The 24,437-nt window shown below is 44.2% G+C and overlaps 1 protein-coding gene across 4 annotated transcripts; it reads left to right on the top strand.

The window, feature by feature from the left end:
• The first annotated feature begins 17 nt into the window (after window positions 1-17).
• Window positions 18-24,079, top strand: LOC118386636 (mitotic deacetylase-associated SANT domain protein-like). 4 transcript variants are annotated; one of them, XM_035774339.2, is made up of 13 exons: window positions 18-496; window positions 1,514-3,013; window positions 12,108-12,332; window positions 12,644-12,992; window positions 14,041-14,110; window positions 14,600-14,745; window positions 17,463-17,566; window positions 17,803-17,878; window positions 18,063-18,151; window positions 18,383-18,526; window positions 18,645-18,737; window positions 18,946-19,124; window positions 21,859-24,079. In XM_035774339.2, the coding sequence occupies exons 2-13, from the start codon at window positions 1,562-1,564 to the stop codon at window positions 22,118-22,120; spliced, it is 3,189 nt and encodes a 1,062-aa protein (XP_035630232.1). In that variant the 5' UTR covers window positions 18-496; window positions 1,514-1,561; the 3' UTR covers window positions 22,121-24,079. The 4 variants fall into 4 exon arrangements, with proteins under 4 accessions (XP_035630232.1, XP_035630231.1, XP_035630230.1 ...); XM_035774338.2 differs by having other exon boundaries at window positions 1,511-3,013; XM_035774337.2 differs by having other exon boundaries at window positions 1,210-3,013; window positions 12,111-12,332.
• Window positions 24,080-24,437: the final 358 nt, after the last annotated feature.

The raw sequence follows: 24,437 nt of genomic DNA, 5'->3' as shown, positions 1-24,437 counted from the left end.
GTGAAGTGGGGCATTCACGAGCGTCAGAATTTCAACGATTTTGCGCAGGTTCACAGATTTATAAACACTGTTCAGGCTGATTGTCTCTAGGAATAAAATAGGAACCAATGTATATGACAGACAGATTTGTGAAAAAACGCAACGAAATACAGTGTACTTCACATTTTTGAGCATACCCAACGTTATCAGTTTATGTACGTTTACACACTCGATGCGGGGAGTATGTTTTTGGACATGTTTTCATGAAAGTGTATTATTAATTCACTGTTACGGTGCGTAACATCCTAGACACTATAGCCTGATTTCGGATTAAACATTGCGATACCAAGTCCAGTGTTTGCATGGTTTCGATGCAAGTTGTTTACTCGTTGGTCTGAAGAGAAGTAGTCGAAGTATGTCATCTGCTGCGCACGATCCCGCCATGCAGTCGACTTTGGACCAGAGCAAATTGGCTCCAGAGAACTTGCTGTCAAATACATAAAACGATATTGAAACGGTAAGTGTCTATTGAATTCGTGGCATATCACGTTTCTGTTGTGGATCAATATGAGCGCAAAACATGGAGCACTTTAAATTGTAATGCGCCATGGCAGTGGCAGTGTGCAATGTGTGTTTTTGTAGGTTTCGTTTTTTTTATTTTTTACTCAAGGAGCCACGATGTGATTTAGAGAGCCAGCCTGTCAACATGTATTGTACACACACACACACACCCCCCGCACAGATTGTTACGGTATCTAATCTGCGACGGTAACATTGTTGCAACATAATACTTAAATGTAAGACAAAAGGTTGCCTGAAATTTCGATGCAATTGGCTGAGGACTGGGGACTCCACGAGGAGGATAGAAAGCGGCTCTGCTTGTTTCCTGTATTTCGCGCTGTGTTAAATGGCAATTATGTGTACAGTCCACGCCTCGCTCTGTTGCTGCTATCTGCTTTTATCACTGTCGAAATGAACTTATAAATTATGTAAACAATGGGCCGACTCGGATACCTTTGTCCGACATGTGATTTGGATGTACTGAAGTGATAATGATTTGCTTGCACGATACTTGTAGTGCATGCTATCAGAAACTTATTTTGCTTTCATTATGAATAGCCTGTAGCCTAGTTCCTTCCTCTGAGCCAAGCAAACAGGCCTGGCCTGCACAAAAGCTTGTTGAAAACATACTTTATTAACAGTAATTTTTCCCCATCCTCTGTCTTTCAGGGTCCTGCACATGAATGAGGGCCACAAGGGCCACCGTGACCGCAAACTTCTTCAGATCTGATTTGGGGGAGGAGGGTTGTGTGGTCTCTACCCTTTCCTGTAGGACTTATGTTTCCTCCCGAATCCTTCTGTTCTCTCTATCAAACAAAGCAGGCCACAATAGTCCCAGACGGAGGCAGTGTAGACAGGCACACTTGGTCTTGTCCCTGTTTTAGACTTAATTGACTGGGGATATACAAAGAACCCAGACCTTTTTTCCCCTGTTGTTTACTAGATTATTAGTATGAGTCTTCCTCCCCAGCAGAAAGTGGCCCCTGATAAGAGTGGGGGCAAACATCGGGCTGGAGCTGCCATGAAGGAGCCCTCAGTGCAGCACGTCGTGGCTTCTGATGTCTTCTATGGTGGTATGGGCCCCCCGGCTCTGGAGTCTGCTCATGGGGTCGTTGAGCCTGGAGGCCACGGCTCTGGGGTTTTCAACCCAGAGAAGGGGCCCCAAAGTCGGGCTCACTACCAGCAGACTGCCACTGTCAAATGGATGCACCAGGACCCCATCCAGGCCCCTGGCTGGTCTCAGGAAGCTCCCGGGCCCATGCCAACCAATCAATGGGGGCAGAACTTTGGCCAGTATATGGACGGCTTGAACAACTTTAGGGGCCAGGTGGCTTTCCCCAAGGGGAACCACGATGGAGGAGCTGCTTTGCAGATGGGGCCAGCAGAGAAGCCGGCTCCAGGATCCATAGCCCAGGATAGGGGCTTAGAGTGGGAGCAGCATGGTGCGGCGGCTGCCACACGCCAAGCCCAGCTCCAGGCCCTCCAGCAGGGCCATAAGGGTGTAGCCCTCCAGGCTCAGAACCCCCATGCTCCCCCCTCTCACCCCTCCATGCCACAAGGGTCCTTGTTGCAGCCCTTCCAGCTGGCGTTTGGACCCACCAAGCAACACCTTCCATCTGGGTACTACCAGGTGTTCCAAGGGGGAACCAAAGCCATGCCCAACCTGAACTACAACGAGCAGTCCAAAGCCCAGCAACAACACCAACTGATGCAGCTTCAGATGCAACAGCAGCACCAAATGCATCAACAACAGCACCAGTTGCAGCAGCACCAGTTGCAGCAACAGCACCAGCACCAAATGCAACAGCATCAGCTCCAACTGCAGCAGCAAATGCAACAGCAGTTTCACAAGCAGCAACTACAACAGGAGCAACGGCAACAAATTCACCAGTTGCAGCAACAGCAGCAACCACACAGTTTACCGCCGCAAGAAATACTGCAGCCACAGTCTCAGCAAAAGCAGCAGCCAAACCAACACTTCCTTAGCTACCACCAGCCCCCTGACAACTGTCCGTCTAGCGCTAGCCCCCCACCCTCTCAGAAGTACAAGCCTCCGTCTGTGGAAACTCATGGACAGGGACAGACACCGGAAGTAGAGACCCCATCCACTGATCTGTCAAGCCCACCATGCAACCCCTGCCCTCCAATGGTCTCACCTAACCCTATGTCACCCTCCTCCGACACACCTTCGGCTGCCCCCCACCGTTCGCGCCGCCTCTCCAGAGACGGGCTGTCCCCCCTGGGTGGCCCTCCCTCACTATCCTCCTGGAACCAGACCTCCAGGGAGGTACCCCAGAACGGCGTGGTGGCCGGAGGAGAGGAAGGGAGGGTGGGGGAAGGCCAGGGTCCCTCTGGGGGGGTCATACAGAGTACCCGTCGGAGGGTGTCGAAAGAGATCAATCTGGAGACTCTGGCCCAGAAGGCTTCCGAGATGGAGTCGATGCCCGCTGCCAAGGTTGCCAAGATATCCAAGGTTTGTTTGCACTGTTGTATTTAGTTCAACCAGGCCTAAAACCTGTTCCAAGTTAAATTCATTCACATAGTGAGATGGGGTTGTCCAGCGGTCTAAGCCACTGCTTATGGATCGCATGTACTGTGTAGCACACTCCTATCTACTTCTCTCGCTCTCCTATCCAATAAACCCCAAAATACAATGACATTGTCAAAAATTCTTGCTGTGTACATAAAGGCCTGCACAATGGGTCAGGGAAATCGATATTGATTTAGTTACTATTTTCCTGATGTGTTTCCTGAAGGGAAAAATAAGGGGACGTGACGATTTGAAGTTAGATTAATTCCCGGGTGACGGGAGAACTGATTGTGTTATTCCTGTACTTGGCTGCCACTGTGACCACGACAATGCACTGTTCCTCTTTCAATAGGAAGAGTATGGTAGGAGGTATGTCATCGTGACTTTGATAGTTGGCAAGCTGTTTGGTTTGTTTAGAACTGGCAATCCAGCTATATGGCCTAGCGCGCACACACACACTCTCTCTCTCCATCTACTGTACATCCTCCTCATACACAGGATACTTGTCCAGCCTGAAAAGTGTATTTTCCTGAGAATTTCTGGTGAGTCCTCTGCTTTCGTAGGAAATCCTACATCCCACACAGGAGTCTTCTGAGGGGAGGATGGCACATAATAATGGCTGGAACGGAGCAAATGGAACGGTATTTGATATGATTCTGCTCCAGCCGTTACCACGAGCCCATCCTCCTCAATTAAGGTGCCACCAACCTCCTGTGACATCTCTGTACTATCCACATTATACTCAGTGGGGAACAGAGGGCCTTGAAAGGCCTAAGGATTTGGTTTCTATTTAATCTTTTCAATAATTTTAACGATCTTCTGATTTAATCTCTTCCGTTTGTGTTGGAAAGAAAAGGGTTAAAACTGAAGAGAAAAAAATATCCAATCAAGAGTTTCTTTGGTGGTCTCTGGGTAGATACATTCTAGCTCAGCCAGCCAATTGGCTAAGCCTTCAGAAGCTGAAGGCCTCTGCCATTCCATAGACTGTAAAAAATATGAACAAAGCCGTCGACATAGACCCCTTGTTTCCTCTGAGAATGCTCAGTGGCATATTTGAAAATTCAGAAGTGTCATATGAGCATGTCACCATCTTGCTACATTGAGGAGTTTTTGGAAACGTCGCATGGGCAGTTTGAGTTACTCTCGGACAGTGGTTCCCAAACTGTGGGGCCCCTATTTATTACTATTATGATTATTATAAAACATTTTTAAAGGAACTTTTAAAGTCCGGCTTTCAACTTACTCTTAAAGTTGTAATAGTAGAATGCACAAGGTGCAAATTTGAAATTGGTTAGTTGCATCATCAGTTTTTCTCTTGTCATGTCAGTCATTGCATACCTTAAAGGGCTGTTTTTGAAAAACTAGCCCATGTTAGCGAATGTTTTTTTTTCTAGTTAGTTTTTTTCTTCCCATATACAGTATTTTGTACTTAAGTTCGAGTCACTCAAACATCACATGAATAATAGACATGGCAAAATGTATAGAATTGCAAGAACATTTTCTGCAGCATTTTCTTTGCACCCCATGGCAAAATGTGTAGAATTTCAGGAAATAAGCTTTAAACCTGCAACATTTTCTCTCCACCAACAAAAGAAATGTGAACAGTTTGTGTCAATAACAGTGTTTGTGCCCATAGAAATAGGGGGGGTGAAGTATGTTCCCGAATGCTGGATGGGGGGGGCCGGAGTGAAAAAGTTTGGGAATCCCTGCTCTAGGAAGTGGCATTGTAGTCTAGCAGAGTGCTTCTCCCTCATTGGGTGTCTCAATCGGATGGCCGACCGAGGTACTGCAATTAGCAACTAAATTCTCATTTTAACTACGTCTGTGATTTTTAAAGCAGTGTATGGTCTGGGGGCAGGAACATAATTACAAACAATTTGTAGACTGCAAGAAGCCCGAACTGATATGCTTGACTAAATTATTTCAAACCTTGCTTATGTAACTGGTGTGAAACGGCTAGCTAGTTAGCGGTGGTGCACGCTAATAATGTTTTGATCAGTGACGTCACTTGCTCTGAGACCCTGAAGTAGTGGTTCCCCTTGCTGTGCGAGGGCCTTCGTGGGTGTCAGTTGTCTGTGTGTCCAGAGGGTCCCTGGTTCAAGCCCGGGTATGGGCGAGGGGACGGACTAAAGTTATACTGTTACTTACATTTGTATATGTAACAGTATAACTTTAGTCCGTCCCCTCGCCCATACCCGGGCTCGAACCAGGGACCCTCTGCACACATCAACAACTGACACCCACGAAGCATCGTTACCCGTCGCTCCACAAAAGCCACGGCCCTTGCAGAGCAAAGGGAACCACTACTTCAAGGTCTCAGAGCAAGTGAAGTCACCGATTGAAACGCTATTAGCACGCACCACTGCTAACTAGCTAGCCATTTCACATCCGTTACATATACAATCACATTGGGTCTCTCTGTGTGGGATTTCTTTCTAAATTAAAATAACTTGGAGCTGATTTACTGGTGGGGTTTTTTGTCATTAAAAAATATGATAATTGTATGACTTTTATTTAGCTAGGCAAGTCAGTTATGAACAAATTCTTATTTACAATGAAGGCCTAGGAACAGTGGGTTTAACTGCCTTGTTCAGGGGCAGAACGACAGGTTTTTACATTGTCAGCTCGGGGATTTGATCCAGCAAACTTTTGGTTACTGGCCCAATGGTCTAACCACTAGGCAGGGTAGCCCCCTGCTGCCCTTATGACCCACAATAAAAATTGCACCCCAAAAATGTGTGTGTGTGTGTATATATATATATATATATATATATATATATATATATATATATATATATATATATATATTATACTCACAATACCGATTTAAAAGTGTTAGAACACCTAGTCATTCAAGGGTTTTTCTTTATACACTGCTCAAAAAAATAAAGGCAACACTTAAACAACACAATGTAACTCTAAGTCAATCACACTTCTGTGAAATCAAACTGTCCACTTGGGAAGCAACACTGATTGACAATACATTTCACATGCTGTTGTGCAAATGGAATAGACAACAGGTGGAAATTATAGGCAATTAGCAAGACACTCCCAATAAAGGAGTGGTTCTGCAGGTGGGGACCACAGACCACTTCTCAGTTCCTATGTTTCCTGGCTGATGTTTTGGTCACTTTTGATTGCTGGCGGTGCTTTCACTCTAGTGGTAGCATGAGACGGAGTCTACAACCCACACAAGTGGCTCAGGTAGTGCAGCTCATCCAGGATGGCACATCAATGTGGCAAGAAGGTTTGCTGTGTCTGTCAGCGTAGTGTCCAGAGCATGGAGGCGCTACCAGAAGACAGGCCAGTACATCAGGAGACGTGGAGGAGGCCGTAGGAGGGCAACAACCCACCCAGGAGCACTGCCAGAGCCCCCCCAAAATGACCTCCAGCAGGCCACAAATGTGCATGTGTCTCCTCAAACGGTCAGAAACAGACTACATGAGGGTGGTATGAGGGCCCGCTGTCCACAGGTGGGGGTTGTGCTTACAGCCCAACACCGTGCAGGACGTTTGGCATTTGCCAGAAAACACCAAGATTGGCAAATTCGCCTTTGGCGCCCTGTGCTCTTCACAGATTAAAACAGGTTCACACTGAGCACATGACAGACGTGACAGAGTCTGGAGACGCCGTGGAGAACATTCTGCTGCCTGCAACATCCTCCAGCATGACCGGTTTGGCGGTGGGTCAGTCATGGTGTGGGGTGGCATTTCTTTGGGGGGCATTTCCATGTGCTCGCCAGAGGTAGCCTGACTGCCATTAGGTACCGAGATGAGATCCTCAGACCCCTTGTGAGACCATATGCTGGTGCGGTTGGCCCTGGGTTCCTCCTAATGCAAGACAATGCTAGACCTCATGTGCCTGGAGTGTGTCAGCAGTTCCTGCAAGAGGAAGGTATTGATGCTATGGACTGACCGGCCCGTTCCCCAGACCTGAATCCAATTTAGCACATCTGGGACATCATGTCTCGCTCAATCCACCAACAGTTGCACCACAGACTGTCCAGGAGTTGGCGGATGCTTTAGTCCAGGTCTGGGAGGAGATCCCTCAGGAGACCATCCGCCACATCATCAGGAGTATGCCTAGGCGTTGTAGGGAGGTCATACAGGCACGTGGAGGCCACACACACTACTGAGCCTCATTTTGACTTGTTTTAAGAACATTACTTCAAAGTTGGATCATCCTGTAGTGTGGTTTTCCACTTTACTTTTGAGTGTGACTTCAAATCCAGACCTCCATGGGTTGATACATTTGATTTCCATTGATAATTGTTGTGTGATTTTGTTGTCAGCACATTCAACTATGTAAAGAAAAAAGTATTTAATAAGAATATTTCATTCATTCAGATGTGTTATTTTAGTGTTCCCTTTATTTTTTTGAGCAGTGTATTTACTATTTTCTACATTGTAGAATAATAGGGAAGACATCTACACTATGAAATAACACATACGGAATCATGAAGTAACCAGAAAAGTGTAAAACAAATCAAAATATAATTGAGATTCAAACAGCCACCCTTTGCCTTGACAGCTTTGCACACTCTTGGCATTCGCTCAACCAGCTTCATGCGGTAGTCACCTGGAATGCATTCCAATTAACAGGTGTGCCTTGTTAATTTGGGGGATTTCTTTCCTTCTTAATGCGTTTGAGCCAATCTGTTAGGGGTGGTATACAGAAGATAGCCCTATTTGGTAAAATACCAAGTCCATATGGCAAGAACAGCTCAAATAAGCAAAGAAAAAATTACAGTCCATTATTACTTTAAGACATGAAGGTCAGTTAATCTGCATAATTTCAATAACTTTGAAAGTTTCTTCAAGTGCAGTCGCAAAAACCATCAAGCGCTATGATGAAACTGCGTCTCATGAGGACCGCCACAGGAAAGGAAGACCCAGAGTTACCTCTGCTGCAGAGGATAAGTTCATTAGAGTTATCTGCACCTTAGATTGCAGCCCAAATAAATGCTTCACAGAGTTCAAGTAACAGACGCATCTCAACCTCAACTGTTCAGAGGAGTCTGCGTGAATCAGGCCTTCATGTTCGAATTGCTGCAAGAAACGACTACGAAAGAACACCAATAAGAAGAAGAGACTTGCTTGGGCCAAGAAACACGAGCAATGGACATTAGACTGGTGGAAATCTGTCCTTTGGTCTGATGAGTCCAAATTTGAGATGTTTGGTTCCAACTGCCGTGTCTTTGTGAGACGCAAGAGTAGGTGAACGGATGATCTCCGCATGTGGTTCCCACCATGAAGCATTGAGGAGGAGGTGTGATGGCGTGGGGGTGCTTTGCTGGTGACACTGTCGGTGACTTATTTAGAATTCAAGTCACACTTAACCAGCATTGCTACCACAGCATTCTGCATCCATATGCCATTCCATCTGGTTTGCGCTTAGTGGGACTATCATTTGTTTTTCAACAGGACAATGGCCCAAAACACACCTCCAGGCTGCATAAGGGTTTATGACCGAGGAGAGTGATGGATTGCTGCATCAGATGACCTGGCCTCCACAATCACCGGACCTCAACCCAATTGAGATGGTTTGGGATGAGTTGGAAGAAAAAGCAGCCAACAAGTGCTCCGCATATGTGGGAACTCCTTCAAGACTGTTGGAAAAGCATTCCTCATGAAGCTGGTTGAGAGAATGCCAAGAGTGTGCAAAGCTGTCATCAAGGCAATATTTTGATTTGTTAAACACTTTTTTTGTTTACAACATGATTTCATATGTGTTATTTCATAGTTTTGATGTCTTCACTATTTTTCTAGAATATAGTAAAAATACAGAAACTCTTGAATGAGTAGGTGTGTCCAAACTTTTGACTGGAACAGTATATTTAAGTGATAATGCCACAGAAGCCGTGTTTGTAGGATATAATGGAACGGGTGCTGTTAGGCCCGAGACAAACTGTACCAATATCCTCCAAACACCGGCTTCTAGGGCAGTATCAATTTTACACAACGGGTTACCGACATATTCAAATATGATTTAACATATTTTTGTTAAACTTTATTTTGATGAATTTATTCATACTATTTCATCTTTCCACAAGATATATAGTTCCAACACAAATCTAGGGTTGCTAACCAAGCCGGCCGGTTGTTCGTTCTACCGGTTCGGTTGCCAGAAATGCGACACAATCGTTCAGACTTTTTGTTCTGTAACTATGGACGCGACACAGCCGTTCCTTCTAAATGTCCCATTTCCGTACTGGCTGGCAACGTTCTTATCCCTTGCTTGCTAACTATGAAACTAATTTACAGTCATGTCAACCAGTGCAGCCAGAATAACAGTAAAGTAGCTGCACATCTGTTTAAGCTGTTTTCTAGTGACAGTTATTTGGATACATCCATAACAATGAGCTAATTTTGCGCGATTTCGCCTGGCATAGAAAATGTGCTCTCTCGTCAGGACATTGTTGTTCAGAGGAGCTAGCCAACAACACCGCTAACACAATCACTTCAAACTGAAGCTGGAAAGATGGCAAACTAGCTGCACTTCATTTCGTTTTACCTGTTTACGATTGATCATTTTTATGGATATATACAAAGAACTATGTTGATTCATGATTTCGGCTGAGAAAAGCTGCCTGTCTGTCTGTCTCATCCCGACACGTTCATTGCTATGGGACAGCTGGCGATCGAATGTTTTACATTTTCAAAATGTTGCAAATGTTAGAGACACAGACAGCAAGGTTTATACAAATCTCCTCTGTTGAAAACTAAATGTTATTCTAAAAGAAATAATGTTTATAAATTCTGGTGAAATAGAAGCAATTATTGGTACCATGATTGTGTTTTTGTTTTTTATACTGAACAAAAATGAACACAACATGTAAAGTGTTGGTCCCATGTTTCATGAGCTGAAATAAAAGATCCCAGAAATGTACGCACAAACAGCTTATTTCTCTCAAATTTGGTGTATACATTTGTTTTACATCCCATGTTAGTGAGCATTTCTCCTTTGCCAAGATCATCCATCCCATCTGACAGGTGTGGCATATCAAGAAGCTGTTTAAACAGCACGATCATTACACAGGTGCTAGGGACAATACATGTTTTACATTTTATTTAAATAGGCAAGTGCGTTAAGAACAATTTCTTATGTACAATGACGGCCTACCCCGGCCAAACCCTAACCCGGACGACGCTGGGCAAATTGTGCGCCGCCTTCTGTGACTCCCAATCCCGCCGGCCAGTTGTGATACAGCCTGGAATTGACCAGGGTCTGTTGTGACGACTCTAGCATTGAGATGCAGTGCCTCGCTGTGCCACTCAGGAGCACTCGGGAAATGTGCAGTTTTGTCACACAACACTATGCCACACAATGGGTGTGTAATTGGCATGTTGACTGCAGGAATGTGTGGTCCTGGCTCCAAGTGCGTGGGTTTATGCCCTCTTTTTTTGTTGCAGCTCGCTTGCTGTTAACTATCTCTTTGAAAATAATGACTGTGAAACATTGTTGCATTTAAACTATCAACGGTTATTGTTATGAGCGTGATAAAATATATTTACAATGGGAAGTAATAGCTGGTTTGTTAATTCAATTTTGAAAATTAAACCATTCTTTTATATTCTTGTGATTTCATGGGGCCTACTGGAGTGAATTGTCTGCTTTTTCTTTAATGTTATTTGATGCTGTGTGTGCCCAAAACAGTCTCTCCTTCAGTGCCATGGAGAGCACAAGTCTTACAGCGCTGTCCTTTCAGCACCATGAGTCTGTCACCTTTGATGTGACACTGTTGTTGTCACTATTGGTGATAGTGGTGTTAGGCTGCCATAGGTTGTGTAAACAGTGTGTTTTATGTTTCACTGATTGCATTATTTTATGCTGTGTGTCACATGTGTCCATGCCGGTTCTGACTCTGTGTGTGTGTGTGTGTGTGTGTATGCGGCAGCCCGAAGCGCAGCCAGGCCTGTTTCATTCATTCATAATGTCATCAAAAAGCATTGCTCTTCCTTCACAGAAGATATGTCGGGCGCATTAAGTGATGCTATGTTTTCTGTCATATTGGAAGATTTTTGGTCCCTCAAAAGGCCTAGTCACAATTCGACACTGATTATACTGCTGTGAGAAAAGAGAGTGATCCCTAGCCTTGCTGTCCGGAATTTGATGTTTATGTTTCCCTAGGGCACACCCACTGAAGCAGCTGCATTTTTTTTCAACTCTTGTTTTTTAAAGGCAAAACATGCTGATACATCCACTCACCAAGTGATAAAACACATTGCTTTGGTTGTTGTCATTCTGTTTCAAACCTACCTGCACCTCAGCCCACAGGGAGCTGTGTGTGTGTGTGTGTGTGTGTGTGTGTGTGTGTGTGTGTGTGTACAGCCTGCAGAGATGGCGAAAGAGAGGCAGTGTACTGGGTGCAGACTGCTGAAGCAGCTGCATGTCTACACACCTCCACATTCCTCAGGGCTCTTCCTCCCTAGCCATTCAGCTGAGCCAGGGAGGGGCCGCGGATGCAGCCTGGCGCCACAGCCAGACCTGCAAACTCGCACTCCTCCACACTCTCTGCCCGACCAGTTGCCTTAATAAAACAGTCCTACTACTAATATTCACAATCCTTTTTTTCTATTTCTAAATCACAAGCCCAGCCAGAAGACTGCTGAGTTGACCATATATTGGCTGGAGTGGAGTTGAATGGAGAAAAGTGCAGAATTGAGGTTGACACATTTACTGGAGGCATTTGAATTTGACTTCACATTTTATTTTCTGTCCTGGCCTGAATGGGTTTTCTAATGAATTTTCAGTAAGTTTTGTAAGCTGACAGTAACCATGTGCTACCTATAAGTAACTGTTTGTTCATACCACATGTGCAGTGTATTCTCAAGTCTGTGGTACCGGATCTTGCAACACTGAAGACTTGCCTCTAAGCAATGTTCTTAAATGTTGTGTGTGTATGAGACATGCATACTTACGGTCTGACATAAACAATTGCTCCATGTAGAATGTTAAGTTTACTAATGCACTCCCATTTTTTTTTCTCTCACCTCATGTTATTCCCTTCTGTTTCTCCCCCTCTCTCTTTCCCCAGCAGCTGCAGGAGGGTCCTACAGGCAGACAGGCTGGCATGGTGCCCTTGGTTATGCCTGTGTCAGTGCCAGTGCGTCAGGGTCAGCCAGCCCCTCCGGGCAACTGGCTTTATGGGCGCACCCCGAGCCAGCACCCCCTGCTCCTGCCCCAGCCCAAACACAAGCCCTCTGTCATCGTGGCCCGGCGCCGTTCCCTGAGGAACTCCTTGTCGGAAAGCTTCAGCCAGGTAGGTCCTGTTTGCCGACCTGGGTTGTGTTCATTAGGGCACATCGTAGTAAAAACCTTTGCACCGTTTGAGTGTTTATGGTAGGACAAGTTCTCATTGTTTCAGTCCATATTCTTCCTTTTGGTGCCTAATGAACACGATCACATAGTATTTGTTTGATTTTACCTGCCTGAAGTACAAGATGGCTGGGGTTTGCACTTTTGGGGCTATTCCCTTGTCTACATTCCACCAGCCAGACAAGCTCAATGAATTGTAGCTAAATTATTTGGAAGAAAACAAATGCCATCCTCATAATCGTCTCACCAAAACAGGACGAGGAGAGCAACGCGGGGCAGGACAATGACGGGAAATTGGCCAAGCACAAACGGCGTCCTCGTCCCGAGCCGCTCTTCATCCCTCCGCCCAAACCGACCACGTTCATCGTTCCCTCGGTCTACTCCGCCATCACTCCCTACCAGAGCCACCTACGCTCACCCATCCGCTTGCCTGACCACCCCTTCACAATGCCGCCCTACACCCCGCCTCCCATCCTGTCACCGGTGCGCGGGGGCTCAGGGCTCTACTTCTCCACCTTCCTGTCCTCCATCACCACCAGCAACCAAACCCTGCAACCACCGCCCATTACACCCAAGTCAAACTCGCGCAGCCTGCTGCATTCCAGTAAGTGTTATCATGGAGCCTCGAGGAGTGTCTCTGTATCCCTGTCTCTCTCTCTCTCTGCTTTTCACTCAATCACTTGTCTGCCTAGTCTTGCAGTCCTGTCTCTCTGTGATGTAAAGTACTTAAGTAGAAATACTTTAAAGTTCTACTTAAGTAGTTTATTGTGGTATTTGTACTTTGACTTCATTACATTTCTAAAGAAAATATTGCACTTTTTACTCCATACATTTTCCCTGACACCCAAAAGTACTCGTTCCATTTTGAATGCTTAGCAGGACAGAAAAATGGTCCAATTCATGCACTTATCAAGAGAACATCCCTGGTTATCCCTACTGCCTCTGATCTGGCAGACTCACTAGTGTGCCCCTGGCTATCGTGCAGGCTGGTTTACTTAATATAAGGAATTTGACAAATGTTTTACTTTTGACACTTAAGTATTTATTAAAACCAAATACTTTTAGCCTTTTGCTCAAGTAGTATTTTACTGAGTGACTTTCACTTTTACTTTAGTCATTTTCTTTTACTTTTACTAAGTATGGCAGTTTGGTACTTTTTCCACCACTGCTCTCTCTTCCTTTTTACTCTCCACATTAAAGTCTGTCTAGACTTTGCAGCCAGCCCTGTCATTTTTGTTAGTGTTTCTTCACTAGATGACCATGACCCCTACTTCTGTCGTTCTTGCATTTTTGTATTTGTCGCTTTCTTTTCCTGTGCACTGCATGCGTCCTTGACACAATGTATTTTTTTGTCAATAGTCCACTACTCTTAGGGCTGGTTTCCTGGACACAGAGTAGTTAACCCAAGTCCTAGACTAACAAAGCACTTTCAATAGAGAAATCTCCCTTAATAAAGTTTAGGCTGTCACAAATAATACCCTATTCCCAGTATAGTGCACTACTTATGACCAGTCCTATGGACCCTGGCCAAAAGTGACATTTGGGATGCAGACCCACAGTCTTCCAGGGGTGAAATAGACCCATGTCTGCCTCTCTGTTTTGGTCCAGATAGTAGTGCCCTAAAGGCCCTGCCTTCCTTGTGTGTTCTACAGCCAGCTCTACAGACATCACACCCCCGGTCCTCCCTTTAATCACCGACGCCACACCTGTCAGCTTTGACCCGTGAGTACAAACCTCTGTGACACTTTACTCAAAGCCTGCAGGTATTATGCATTATGATGCACTTATAATGCATTGAAAGACTTGTCCCAAGCATGTATAATATATCATGTTTTATGGCCCATCCATGGCTCGAGACTATAAAATGTTAACTTTTTCAGTTGGTGGCACCAGCCCTTGATTTGTGCCTTCAGGGGACACTTTTATCTGCAAATCTACCTGTGTATCTACAATACCTATTCACACAGCATGGTCCCCATGGAGAGAGCCTATAGCAGAATTTCAGACTGGTATGGCCACAATGGCTGCTGATTTCCTAACATTTCTCTCTCGCTCCCCCCTCCACTCTCTCCCTCCCTTCTCTCTCTCTCTCTCTCTTTCCGCCCCCCCTCCCTCCACCCTCTCCCAACCTCTCCCTTTTTCTCCCTCTCCCCCCTCCCTCCACCCTCTCCCAACCTCTCCCTTTTTCCTCCCTCTCCCCCCTCCCTCCAGGCGTATTAACATTGGTCTGCAGTACCAGGCAGAGGTGCCAGAGCTGCAGCGGGACTGCTCGCTGACCCATTGGGACCAGCACAAGGCTGACCTGGTCTGGCTCCCCATGAAGGAATCCCAGCTACGCCACGTAGTGCAGGAGACTGGTAACTATACTAGGCTAGGGCGGTATCCTGATTGACATACCTTCATACCGACCTTGTGCCATCACAGGACATTTGGTAATACCAACACAAGGGGCGCTTTTTTCAAACCCTAATGAGTCTCTGTAATCCGAAGGTTAGCAATGCTAACAAGTACATGTAAATACCCATAGTGAATGCTAAATGCTAACGAGTGCATTGCAAACATTTTATACAGTCTCTGACAAACTATTTGTCGGGCAGACATCCCAGGTCATAAAGTTATACAAGTAACTTAAAAATGCTACTCACAGTTTGCTGCGCACACAAAATACATATTAGACAGCAAGGCTCTTGATCCAGGAGGGGATTCTCTGCTGTTACCAAAATAAGCTTGATTTTGCAAGAAGCTAACCACTTAGATAAGTAGCTACTAAATTAGCATACCACATGTACAACTGCAGAGCATTTAACACATTTTAGACAGTTAACATAATAGTTAAAAGATATCTGGCAAACATTTAATTGTGAATTCCATACTGTAACTCGATCACCTGGCACGTGCTGCACAACAGTGAGCGACTTACAAGGCATGGGTCTCTCAATGTTTTGTCATTGTAAACAAACACCATGTTACTGGGGACTACCAGTAAGCTTCATAATGAAAAATAATGTGACAGGTGAAATGAAGAACGTGATCTACTTGATCTCCTAATGTAGTTGACTGCAGCTATTTACTTAAAGTTTCTACAAACATACAGATAGTGTATTCAGATCCCTTGACTTTTTCCACATTTTGTTACGTTACAGCCTTATTCTAAAATGGATCAAATTGTTTTTTCCCTCATCAATCCACACACAATAGCCCATAATGACATAGCAAAAAACAGGTTTTTAGATTTTTCTGCAAATGTATAAAATAAATTAAACTGAAATATTACATTTACGTAATTATTCAGACCCTTTGCTCAGTACTTTGTTGAAGCACCTTTGGCAGCGATTAAAGCCTTGAGTCTTGGGTATGACACTCCAAGCTTGGTACACCTGTATTTGGGGAGTGTTCCCCATTCTTCTCTGCAGATCCTATCAAGCTCTGTCAAGTTGGATGGGGAGCGTTGCTGCACAGCTATTTTCAGGTCTCTCCAGAGATGTTCGATCGGGTTCAAGTCTGGGCTCTGGCTGGACCACTCAAGGACATTCAGAGACTTGTGCCGAAGCCACTCCTGCTTTGTCTTGGCTGTATGCTTAGGGTTGTTGTCCTGTTGGAAGGTGAACCTTCACACCAGTCTGAGGTACTGAGCACTCTGGAGCAGGTTTTCATCAAACATGTCTCTGTACATTGCTCCGTTCACCTTTGCTTCGATCCTGACTAGGCTCCCAGTCCCTGCCACTGAAAAACATCACAGCATGATGCTGCTACCGGCATGCTTCACTATAGGGATGGTGCCAGTTTTCCTCCAGATGTGACGCTTGGCATTCAGGCCAAAGTTTTCAATATTGTTTTCATCGGACCACAGAATCTTGTTTCTCATGGTCTGAGTCCTTCAGGTGCCTTTTGGCTAACTCCAATCGGAGTGTCATGTGCCTTTTACTGAGGAGATGTTTCCATCTAGCCACTCTACCATAATGGCCTGATTGGTGGAGTGCTGCAGAGATGGTTGTCCTTCTGGAAGGTTTTCCCATTTCCACAGAGGAACTCTTGAGCTCTGTCAGAGTGACCATCGGGTTCTTGGTCACCTCCCTGACCAAGGCCCTTCTCCCCCGATTGCTCAGTTTGGCCAGGCGGCCAGCTCTAGGAAGATTCTTGGTGGTTAAAAACTGTTTCCATTTAAGAATGATGGAGGCCACTGTGTTCTTGGGCTGCAGACATTTTTTGCAGATCTGTGCGTTGACACAATCCTGTTTCTGAGCTCTACGGACTATTCCTTTGACCTCATGGCTTGGTTTGCGCTCTGGCACCTTCTGTCAACTGTGGGATCTTATATAGACAGGTGTGTGCCTTTCCAAATCATGTCCAATCAATTTAAATTTACCACAAGTGGACTTCAAGTTGTAGAAACATTTCAAGGATGATCAATAGAAACTGGATGCACCTGAGCTCAATTTCGAGTCTCATAGCAAGTGTCTGAATACTTATGTAAATAAGGTATATCAGGTTTTTTTTAACTGTTTTTCGCTTTGCTTTATGGGGTATTGTGTGTAGATCGATGAGGATTTTTTTGTTTCATACATTGTAGAATAAGGCTGTAACGTAACAATGTGGAAAAATTCAAGGGGAATACTTTCCGAATAAATAGTTTCAACGGTATTGAAAAACCATGCCGACGCTATTTCCAAATACTCCGGAATACGGTATACTGCCCAAGCCTAAATTTTGCTGTCCCTTCTTCAAAGGTTATAGTCATCTAAATGTGTTTTCACACTATAGGGGCAACCCGAACTGTACTGTGCTAGCACTACAGCTTTTTAATTTCCATTTTTTTCAGCATGGTTCTAGAAACTATGTTGAATGCATAATCAGGCCAGCTCAGCACTGCTTAGGGCTCTGTAGTGTGAGCGGTAATAGAGCTTGCTTTTTGTATGAAACTTAAAGTATGCACATTTGAACAACAACAACTTTTTGCTTTCTGTCAAAAAAAATGTGGCTCTGTCTATCTTCTCCACCCCTCCTCACTTTCTCTCTCCCTGCACCTCTTCCTCCCTGCCTTCCTCTCTCAAAACTGCCTCACTCTCACCCCTAGTGGATGACCTGATGAGCCTGGCCTGCTCATGCGCTCTGTATGGCGGAGGCACCAATCAAGAGTTGGCCCTTCACTGTCTGCATGAGTGCGGGGGCAATGTCCTTGTGAGTACAGTGACTCATCCATTGATATAACCGAGTAGTTTACAACGACGCTGCCTCCCCTACGCTTTCAGAATGATCCATTGTGGCAAGTTTATCCCAGGCTGTGTCCCAAATGGCACCCAAATATTCACTTGATAGTACATTTCTGTGACCCCTGGTCAAATGTAGTGTGCTATATAGGGAATAGGGTGCCATTTGGGAAACACCCTGGTGATGAATTGTGTTGTGCTCCCCAGGAGGCCCTGGCAGTCCTGCTGCTCAAGGAGCCCATTTTCTCTAAAGGCCATCACCTGGCAGACTATCACTACTCAGGTGGGGAAGTTGTCTTGTTTCCTCATGTGCTTCTTTCCAAAGCGTGTGCTTCTTAAAGGGGAGAAGGGGCAGGGGAGTGATGGAATTCATTCACTCTCAACCCCCCCCCCCCCACACACACACACACATACACACACACACTGTGTGACCTCATTGACAGTATGGTGAATAATTTCCCTCCCAGGATCAGACAGTTGGACTCCCTCAGAGAAGCGCTACTTCAACAAAGGCATCTCTGCCTACAGGAAGGACTTCTTCATGGTGCAGAAATTGGTACGCCCAATTCCAATCAGGCCATGTCGGCCATAACAATTTCACCACATGGCATGTTATCACTACCTGGGCAAACAGTGGGAGTACCATTAGAAGTGAATAACTTTTTAATAACTGTGTTTGTTTCTGTATTTCTATGTGTGTACGGGAATGAGGGGAGAGGATGAGTATAATGAATACCTTTGTCTGTGTGTGTGTCTGCGTGCGTGTGTGTTGTCGCTCCGTATACAGGTGCGGACTAAGACAGTGGCACAGTGTGTGGAGTTCTACTACACGTATAAGAAACGGGTGAAGATCGGTCGCAATGGAACCCTTACCTACGGACCTCCAGAGTCACCAGCGGCAAAACACACAGAGGCAGTATTGGATGTCAAAGTAGGGCTTAGTTAATGAAAACAAATATAATACAACAAGTAGTTAATTATTACGTTTTTTTTTTTTTTTACATTACTTTCATTAAGATGAACATTTATTGTGTTATATGCCACCTCAGGGAGAAGACAACAGGAAGTGGGAAGGGTCTTGGCAATGGGGTAAAGATGGCAGCCAGTTGAGGGTTAACCAGACACTACAGGCTCACGACAATGTAAGTGCTCATTTTCACTTGAAATTACATTTAAAAGTGTATGTTAAACTATTCAACCACTTTGTATCATGTTTATGTCCATCCCATACCGGTATATCCTATGTCTATACTTGCTATCATATGTTCTTTGACCAATGATCCACCAACAGTGCAATACAACACTGGTATGACAGACTAACACAATGAAATGTAATGTTTTGCCCACAAGACAGGAGCAGTGCTAGGACACAAGGACCAGAATACTGTACAAAAGGTGGGACTTCACCATCCAACCCCTTCCTCTGCACTCCGAAATCCTCGTCCCGAGTCTGCAGGGAAGAAGAGCAGAGCGCCCCCAAAGCCCCCGGGCGACCCAGAGGGCGTGTTCCCCTGCAAGAAGTGTAGCAGGTCAGTGTTTTTGTGTGTTTCTGTCTATGTAAGAGTATTTTTATGTGTATTGTATCTGCAAACCGATAGACACATACTCCACCATGCAATCCTACCACCATTAACAGTTTCCACCTAACAGTTTTTACAGTAAAAGAAAACAGGGTGAAAGAAAGGGATTGACCAAGAGTATTATAAACCAGGCATCTCTCTTAGAGACCAGTGTTCACTGGAAACATCCCAGACTGGTGGGGTGACAATGGAGACAAAATCCATTGGTGGTCTTTGTTGCAGTTGCGCTGCACGGATAATCAGATTTTACAACAAAGGGATATGCACGGTTATTGGAATATTTGACTATCCAAAGAGACGTTAGTATTTGATTACTTGGGAGAGGATACATTTTTGATACCAGAAAATATAGGCACATTTTAACAATGAAAAGGATTTGTCTAAAATTAAATACAATGATCTATGTGACATTGCTACATAGCCTACAAGGACAGACCATCACATTCGAAATTGTAATAAAACAATTGTTTTATGACAGTTTTTATGAGTGCACCCCATAAAAGACACTCTGGGAGCCTGCACACGTTTCACATGTGTAGCTTGTTGTCGTCGGTCAATCAAAGCGGCGAGCTACAGTCCATGTGAAGTGGGTGATTTCAAATCAATGCAAAATGTAATTCAAATTACAGAAATAAGTTGGTTAAATGAGAAGGAGTAGGCTACAATGATCAACCAACAGGTAGGCTGTTGTTTCATATGAATGGAGTTGTTGTAGACAAGTAAGGGGAGTGGCAGATATTTTTTTGATAGCACTTCAAACAGCTATGTACAGGTGTACAGGGCACTGTCTCTAATACAAATGCTGTATTAGTGGACCAATATAGCCGTTTGAAGCGCTATCAAAAAAATATCTGCCACTCCCCTTACTTGTCTACAACAACTCCATTCATATGAAACAACAGTCTACCTGTTGGTGCACATTTATTTTTTTGCCTTAGAACTACACAGCTGATTCAAATAACCAACTCATCATCAAGCTTTGATTATTTGAATCAGCTGTGTCGTGCTAGGGCAAAAAAACAAAACGTGCACCCAGGGGAGGGACCCAGGACCGAGTTTAGGAACCACTGCGCTAATACAGGACTAGTAAAGGCACAGTGCACTACTTTTGTCAATAGCCGCTAATACAGGACTAATACATTTTTTTCAATTATTTATGTTTTATATTCCGAATTATTAATGTTATTTTTTATTTTTAAGGGGGTGCTGCAGCACTCTCGGCACCGCTCACTGTCTTTCTGTTGAGTCGTGTTAGCAAGTCTCCATTGAAGTAAAACATTTTATATTAAACATGTATTTCGACTTTCTGGATATCCAAAATGTCATGATATTATTCGAATAGTGAAATAATTTCAAATGCCCATCCCTATTACAACAGCTGGAGAATAATTTTAAGTCTCAGTAACCATATTGATATGGTATAGCAGTCTTCTGAGATGCACAGCACGATGACCTGGTACACCACCTGTGTGACGGTAGGTTCTAACCTGCTCGTCGAACATCTCATTCCAAAATCATGGGTATTAATATGAAGTTGGTCCCCCCTTTGCTGCTGTAACAGCATCCACTCATCTGGGAAGGCTTTCCACTAGATGTTAGAACATTGCTGCGGGGACGTGTTTCCATTCAGCCACGAGCATTAGTGAGGTCGTGCACTGATGTTTGGCAATTAGGCTTGGCTCGCAGTCGGCGTTCCAATTAAACCCAAAGATGTTCAATGGGGTTGAGGTCAGGGCTCTGTTCAGGCCTTTCAAGTTCTTCCACACCGATCTTAACAAAACATTTCTGTATGGACCTCACTCTGTGCCCCGGGGGATTGTCATGCTGAAACAGGAAAGGGCCTTCCCAAACTTTTGCCACAAAGTTGGAAGCACAGAATCGTCTAGAATGTCATTGTTTGCTGTAGCATTAACATTTCCCTTTACTGGAACTAAAGGGCCTAGCCGAAACCATGAAAAACAGCCCCAGACTATTATTCCTCCTCCACCAAACTTTACAATTGGCACTATGCATTGGGGCTAGTAGTAGTCTCCTGGCATCTGCCAAACCCAGATTTGTCCATTGGACTGCCAGATGGTGAAGTGTGATTCATCACTCCAGAAAACACATTTCCACTGCTCCAGAGTCCAATGGCGGCAGGCTTTTCACCACTCCAGCCGACGCTTGGCATTGCGCATGGTGATCTTAGGCTTGTGTGCGGCTGCTCGGCCATGGAAACCCATTTAATGAAGCTCCCAATGAACAGTTCTTGTGCTAACCTTGCTTCCAGAGACAGTTTGGAACTCGATAGATTTTTACGCACTTAAGCACTCGGGGGTCCTGTTCTGTGAGTTTGTGTGGCCTACCACTTTGCGGCTAAGCCTTTGTTGCTCCTAGAGATTTCCACTTCACATTTACAGCATTTACATTTGACCGGGGCAGCTCTAGCAGTGCAGAAATTTGACAACCAGACTTGTTGGAACGGTGTCACGTTGAAAGTCACTGAGCTCTTCAGTAAGGCCATTCTACTGACAATGTTTGTCTATGGCTGTGTGCTCGATTTTACACACCTGTCAGCAACGGGTGTGGCTGAAATAGCCGAATCCACTCATTTGAAGGTGTCCACATACTTCTGTGTATATAGTGTATAAAGCGATCTGGGTTATATGTTATATTGTTCATGTATCTGACCTTTGACCTCCAGGGTGTTCTACAAGGTTAAGAGCCGCAGCGCCCACATGAAGAGCCACGCTGAGCGGGAGAAGAAGGACGCCGCACTCAAACTCAAAGAGGAGGTGGAGCGGGCGACCCTGGCGGCGGCAGCAGCCGAGGCACGGGCCAAGGAGGCAGCAGAGGCTATGCAGAATGGGAATGGTTGTGGGAATGAAGCGGGAGAACAGGATGAGGTCAGTGATGAGGATGTGCCTTCAGAGGCAGAAGATGAAGAGGATGAGGATTGGCACTGAAAGAGGGCGAAAATAGTGGGGGGGAGACTTGGGCGTGAGGCAGAGAAAGAGGGAAGGAAAGAGATCCCACTCCTATAAAAACACAGTTTAAAGAATCTTTACCTAAGACCATGAGATTGAGTATGGTGGCGTTCCAGGTTGTTCATGTATCAGTAGATTATCAGATATTGTAACACCCGGGGGAACTGTTAAACGTCTAGGAAGCACATAATCATATGATATAACAATATTCTGACATGCTCAACGTGACTGCAAAAAAAGAATACCTGGAACATCCACTTTGTCTCACATCCCAGTGCCACAACTTCAGTCTTCCTTTGAATCGCTTTCCGCACTCCTCATCTTAAATTTTCACAAGGGAATATATTTTTGTAAATGCACTTATACATTGTATTCTATTGCTTTTGCCAATGTTTCTTCTTTTATATCCCTTATGTAATTGAATATCTGTATTGGAATATCAATATGGCTATTTTCATTGTGTGTACTATTTAGACTTTTGGTTGTTCTTAGTCGTTTATACTGCAGTGGATGTTTATAGCAAACTAGCTATACTCAGTGGATACCTGTTTTGCCTTACTAAATCATGATCAAAGAGACTTTTCACTTTTATAATTATCGGTCTGTTTTCTAAAATTGGGGATAATGTAGATATGACCTTTTATGAATTATGCTTTGCTTTTAATTAAGGTAAATATTGTGGAGAAATGTTTAAGAATTGTCATCAAACTCTAAGGTTGAATTGCACATTTATACTACAAAGTAAGAGACCTTTCAAATGTAATGTACGAAAGTCCAGAGGACATTTTAATGAAAAGATCACTCCCTCATTATGTCCATCACAACTTATGTATCTATCTCATGATCACAACGTAACAAGTTGATTTGTTCGAGATCACAAGATCATTTTCCCATGATCATGACATAACGAAAGTTGTTCGGTTGAGATAAACTCCATAAAGAGGAGTGGCTTGACAGTATGGCTAAGGCTGCAGAGCCCGCAGTGGATTCAGTACGTTTTTATTAATTGCTATGGTAAGGGATGGCACATTTCATGCTAACATCATGCTTTCATTTGTGTTTGGAGCTTATTATCAGTTTTATAAGTTAGAACATTATCAAGTTTAAATGTCCCTTACATTGAGCTAAGAGCTCTCGGGGCATCTAAGCCCTCATGTGGCATTTAAGCCCAGAACAATGCCTGACAGGCTGTGTGCCACCCCCAAGACCACAACCAATGCATGCAAGCAACAACGCAGTAAACTTGGCTAGTCGTGTGAGTGTGCTACCTAGCTAGGTAGTCGTGTTAGATAACAAGCTAGCTAGCAAGCTATGTTTTCTTTCATAACTGATATTAGTATAATTGTAAGGGACACTTAATGTTTTTTGGATGATATTTAAATTTACAGAGTGGGTAAGCTCCATTCCAGACAGACTGATCAGATTCCATTTCAGTCCCAGACAACCGAGCTAACTAGCTCACAAGACTAGCCAAGTTAGCTGCGTTGTTCCTTGCATGTGATTGGTTGTGGTCTTGGGGGCGGCACGTAGCCTGGGAGACATTGCTGCCTGTCAGGTATAGTTCAGGGCTTAATTGCCCAGTATTGCGATCAACGCAGCCAAAGGGCTCCTTGATGAAGTGGTTATCATGCATCTGAACAAATCAATGTATGACCCATGGTACTTTTGAATATCTCTTGATCTCGACAAAACAACTTTTGTTATGTGATCATGAGATAAATCAGTTGTAATCTCGACATAATGAGGGGAAAGAACATTAATTCATAATGCGGTCTCTGGACTATCGTAGTAATGTGTCTTGTGTAAAAAAAAATGTTTTATAAAAAGTTATATATTGAAAATTACTGCATTGCAAATAATGTTGCCAACTTTTAACTAATCAATAATGTCAACTGCCGTTGAATTGAAAAAGTTGATTAAAAATCTATTCAGAAACTATGTTTCTGTCATTCCCTGAAGAGGTCTTATCTAAGCGTTATATAATTTTCTCACATACAACTTAGTATTAGTACACTGTAAAATGTTAAATGTTTTGCAACAGAAAATGTTTGCAATGAACTAGTTTCTTATTGGAAAATTCAGGTAGGTAACTCCCTGTTTCAGCCTGTGTACTTCCATTTGGTTCCTGGTTAATACACTCCTCCTGTATGCTGTTAATGCCAGAACCAGTAGAGGGAAGCAGTGATTCAATATCAACAATGGGCAATAATCCCTACAATTTACAATTCAAGACCTTTCCCTTGGGTTTCAATACATATATTATATTATGAATACCACAATATACTAAACAAAATTA

The sequence above is a fragment of the Oncorhynchus keta genome, chromosome 8 (assembly GCF_023373465.1).
Source record: "Oncorhynchus keta strain PuntledgeMale-10-30-2019 chromosome 8, Oket_V2, whole genome shotgun sequence".
NCBI classification, from domain to species: Eukaryota; Metazoa; Chordata; class Actinopteri; order Salmoniformes; family Salmonidae; genus Oncorhynchus; species Oncorhynchus keta.
Note: the sequence above shows the minus strand (reverse complement) of the source record. Positions and strands in the feature narration are given on the sequence as shown.

Bases quoted from the DNA above. Each gene is read 5' to 3' on its own strand.
- LOC118386636 (XM_035774336.2), top strand. From the start codon at position 1,493: ATGAGTCTTCCTCCCCAGCAGAAAGTGGCCCCTGATAAGAGTGGGGGC. The intron at 17,567-17,802 runs GTGAGTACAGTG...TGTGCTCCCCAG, and splicing joins AGTGCGGGGGCAATGTCCTT to GAGGCCCTGGCAGTCCTGCT. The intron at 18,527-18,644 runs GTAGGGCTTAGT...ATGCCACCTCAG, and splicing joins AGGCAGTATTGGATGTCAAA to GGAGAAGACAACAGGAAGTG.